Source organism: Pagrus pagrus, assembly GCF_965226575.1.
Source record: "Pagrus pagrus genome assembly, chromosome: 17".
Lineage (NCBI taxonomy): Eukaryota > Metazoa > Chordata > Actinopteri > Spariformes > Sparidae > Pagrus > Pagrus pagrus.
The window spans coordinates 14,327,184-14,331,658 of NC_140201.1; the positions used below are offsets into that span (position 1 = coordinate 14,327,184).

Here is a 4,475-nt window from a genome sequence, read left to right on the forward strand (position 1 = left end):
CCTCAAGAGAATCAACTGTGCATGTACTGGAAAATGGACGCTGAATGTGAAGAGCAACTTTACAAAGAGGTCTGTCACTACCTGCATCTTTATGATTCTTTTCTATGCTTTTCTTTGGAAGGTGATTGTGCTAAGTACAACAAGATGTCGTCATTTTGATTTGATTCATGATCCATGCAAAGGACAAGTATGTAGACTCCTGTCCATACTGGCTATAAAGAGAGCCCCTCATAATTACCTCTGCCGAGAAGGTTTTCACTCACGTCCATGTTTGTTGGTTGGTTGGTTGGTTTGTCAGCAGGAATACACAAAAACTAGTGAATGGATTTCCACAAAACTTAGATGGAGGATGGGTCTCAGCCCAGAATAGAGCCCATTAACTTTTGGTGTGGATCCCGATAAAGGGACGTATCAGGCAATTTACAGTCTTCCCAGAAATATAAATCAAGTGGCAATCTTCCAAAGTTGAGTTTTTTTTTCTATTCCAGGACTATTCTATTTTTATACACGACTTTCCAGAAAGTCAGTGAAATTATTATACAAATTAAAATCAGAAGTTGGGCCCACCGAGATAAACAGCTGGTGGAGCTTATTCTTCAGTAAGGTGCCATGAAGCCCACTGCAGAAGAAGAGGCCATAATATAAAGAGTGCCAGTCAAACATCACACTATTGAAAGGAAAATATGGTGTCAATGTTGGTTTCATGTCTAAGTTTCCTGATTGCTTTGGATGGATTGGATGTTTTCATCTCTTCGGGGGACATTTAGTCAAGATTAAAAACTTAGCAATGCAAACTAACTGTCGAACCCAGAATGCTGAAGCTGCACTTCAACTTTGGCTGAACTACAGGATGCATTTCTGGGCTGAATGAGGAAAGTGGATTTAGTCCCCTATCACCTACTTAGGAATTAAATTGGGAAGAGATTTCCGGAGAAGTCACCTTGACCGGTGATGCATTTAATGTAGGCTACATATGGGCATTTGAGACTTAAAAAAAAATGTGAACCCATCCTTTAATTCTTCACTAATATGTGATGACACACACTCTCTGGATAAGAAAACCTCAGAGGCAGCTAATCTCCCTGTGAGCCCATGACGCGAAAAAGCTCCGGGAGCCAGTGGCACAGTAGAAAACACTTCGACTTGACCTGACCCTGCGTTTTCCAACCTGTTTTAGGACGCATACAGATGCTGGCTGCTGCCCAGTCGCCTCCTCCTCCTCCTCCTCCTCGTCCTCCTCCTCCTCCTCCTCAGCAGCGCCTCAGTCCCGCCCACCGCCACCTGGCTCTGCTGCGCACCGCCGACTGGAGGCAGAGCGCCGCTACTCCTCTTCCCCACGCCAACGGAGAAGCAGAAAACAAGGAGCACCGTGACCGAGGGTGTGTGCGTGAATTCTCACATTCAAGAAGCGATTTCTACAACACAGAGCGACTCTACGTTTAAAGGATTTTTTGGAGGAAAAGAGCGACAGACGGACAGAGAACCAGACGGGTGCCCCGCGCACTGCTGCATCCTCCTTCCTCTCCATCTCTTGTGTCATCTCTCCTCCTGCTCTGCCTCTGCGCTTTTTTTTTTTTTTTTTTTTTACAACACTCCCGGCTCTCCCATCCCGAATATCCCCCCAGTGACTTAACACTTATTGCGAGCCGTGAGCTGCCCTTCTTCTTTTGTCGGAGTTTGAACCACATTTCCGAGCTGCTGGAAGTACACCGCCAGAGCCCCTGAGAGCTGGCCGGACTCTGTAGCTTTCGTCTTCCCGATACGAGCGGATCACCGAGGGGACCTTGCGCGGAGTCAAAGGGACTGGAAATTATTTAGCCCTCTCACATCAACGTACCGCATGGTGGGAATTTCTGCCTCTTTTCAGTGTAAGTGGCCTCTCTCCTGCTCTATTTTCCACAATTACGCATTGGCTTGGAGTGTTTTGTGACCTTATATAGACATGTGTGCGCCAAATGAAGGGGAAAAATATCACGAAAAGGCTGCTGAGCGTTAGAGGATTTGACATTTATGGTTTGTGTTTTGTTTTTTACGCAGAAAGAAAGATAGACGTGGGGCGATTTGTGTAAAAACAGCCCACGCACAGAGCCGACAATCACGTTGTCGCTTGAAATATTTCTGTTTGTTTTATTTTCTTATTGTTTGGCGAGGCAAACGTATCAGACGAGCGAGCGATGCGTGCGTGTGCGCTGTGCGTAATAGTGAATGTTGTGGTTCCAAACACGTTTCATTTCTAATGGATCTGAGGCTGAGCGGTGAAAATTGATTTCCTTTCTTTTCTTTTTTTTTTCTTTTTTGCATTAATGAATTTACAGTTATTAAAGAAAGGGAATGGAGTTTGAGATCGTGTATTGATCCACAACCCAAATTAAGAGCGTTTAAAGACCAAATCCGTATCCGGATCTTCACTAAATGTCTCATTTGTGTGTTATCAGAAGGACAATAAGCTGTCCGCAAATAAATGTAATTGCTTAAATGGTGAAGTTGCAGCAGAAAAAGCAGAAATCGTTTCACGAGCGTGAGCCCGGGGTGCAGAGTTGTTCTCGGGCAACAGGCAACTTCAGTTCATGGATCAAGTTCTCCCTCCCGATCCGTCGAGACCATTTTTCTAGAAGCGAAGCAGCCTTCCCTTGAAAGACACTCAGATTTAGTTTATGTCGAGGAGGGCACGGCATACAGTGTGCCACAGAGGGCTGAGAGCATGCAGGTTTTTAAATTTAAAAAATCACATAACACCAAGTCAGTGAAGTCCGCTCAGATCATCCCTGAATGAGGACAAATGTTGACTAATTTCTAATATTTCGTCATAAATCAGTCTGCTCTGCGCTGAGAATCTGAGGTTGTTGATGTTTGCAGTTTTGCTGGAAAGATTTTTTTTGGGGGGGGATGCAGCGTCTTTGCCATCCCTCAGTGTTCAGCGCACAGCCTCTCCTCCTTCTCCCTCTCCTCTCTTTGCATTTCCACAGTTTGCATTTGAAAACATCCTCCGGAGCTCTGTCACAACTGTCAAACGCATCTTCCCAAATCCATGTGAAGTTTCCATCTCTTCCACCCGCTGCGACTTTGTCATCGAAAAGCGCAAAAAGAAAAAAGAAAAAAAGAAAACCTGCATTTTTTTTTTTTTTTTTTTTTTAATTGAGTGGCGTAGGATTGAAATTAAAGGGTTTGGGACTATATTTTACTCCGGTGGGGATCTTTTTGCCCCGACTGGGAAAAGCGCAGACGTGCGGGTTGCAGGGAGGGAGGCTGCTGGGGCCGCAACCTTCTGTTGATGCTGCCCGACTGTTCTCACGGCTCGGATTAGAGAGGGAGGAAAATATCTCCTGGAAACCCACAGGGCTTTGGACATTTTTTACACATGCCGAATGGTCCCATGCGAAGCTTTGTCGGCATCCAAGAGAGCGATTGTTAACTCCTCTCAAAGGCTTGGATGTAGGAAGAAAAAAAGTCGAGTTGTTTATGGACATTTTGCATTGATGTATGCTGTGAATATCAAGAAGAAAGCAGAGAATATCAGCATTTTAGGATGAGGAAGTCCTGCTCCTCCTGCTGTGATTTTTTTTTTTTTTTGAAGTTATCATTATATTTACTGCAGTGGTCATCCTGTCTGAATTGGTTACCCTGGCTGTCTTTATTGTGTCATCTGTTGTTGGGTTTTTTTCCCATTCTTGAACCACTGGGACTTCCATTAAAGTAGTGACTTGACTGAAAAGACCATTACCTGGAGTGTGTGTGTTTACAGAGATAAAGAGAGGGAGACAGAGAGGAGGGAGGCAGAGAAGGAGTAAATGAAAGGTAAACAAAGCTGGTGATGAGGGGAGAGTAAATGATAAGTGCTGTTTGCAGGTTATCACTGTGTGTGTGTGTGTGTGTGTGTGTGTGTGTGTGTGTGTGTGTGTGTGTGTGTGTGTGTGGACACGCACGCTGTATAAACAGGCTTGTATTAGCTGCTAACTCTCTGCGGTCCAGGCTCTGCTGCAGCATCAGCTAGCTCTTCTCGGGGCCATCTGCCCAGCCACCAGCCTGCCTCACACCTGTTCTCCCTCTCCCTCCCCCTCCCCCCTCCCCAGCTCTCAGGCTATAGGGTCAAATGCATCAGACCGCCGCTCACAGACACGGACGTGGCCTTGCAAAAAAATGATGGCAACCATTTTATTCTCGCCTTCACACACACACACTCGCGCGCACACAAACACTCACACACCCCTGGCTGGCAGGTTGAGAAAGTGATGCGTGTGTCGACAGCAGCGTGGCGTGCCAGTGACACGCTCACACACTCTCGCTGTTAGATTGATTATTTGCATTCTCTTGCCCACAGATGATAGCTTTCTAGTGGTTTACATCCAAACACAGCTTTCAGATCACAGCCTCAGTTCAACAATGAATTACTGTTATTTCAAAGGGGAAAAAACACTGATTCCTCCTTCAGCGCAGCGTCACGTCGAGGCTCCGGCGCTGTGATGTAATTACAAAGC

General features: G+C 45.7%; 1 protein-coding gene across 4 annotated transcripts in view; it reads left to right on the forward strand.

Moving 5' to 3' along the window:
* The first annotated feature begins 1,306 nt into the window (after window positions 1-1,306).
* runx1t1 (RUNX1 partner transcriptional co-repressor 1) overlaps window positions 1,307-4,475 on the forward strand; it is a 61,170-nt gene continuing 58,001 nt past the window's right edge. For all 4 annotated transcript variants that reach the window (XM_084378583.1, XM_084378585.1, XM_084378584.1 and 1 more), the window contains exon 1: window positions 1,307-1,868. In XM_084378583.1, coding sequence (XP_084234709.1) covers window positions 1,841-1,868 — 28 coding nt within the window. In that variant the 5' untranslated portion in view covers window positions 1,307-1,840. The remainder of the gene's footprint in view (window positions 1,869-4,475) is intronic.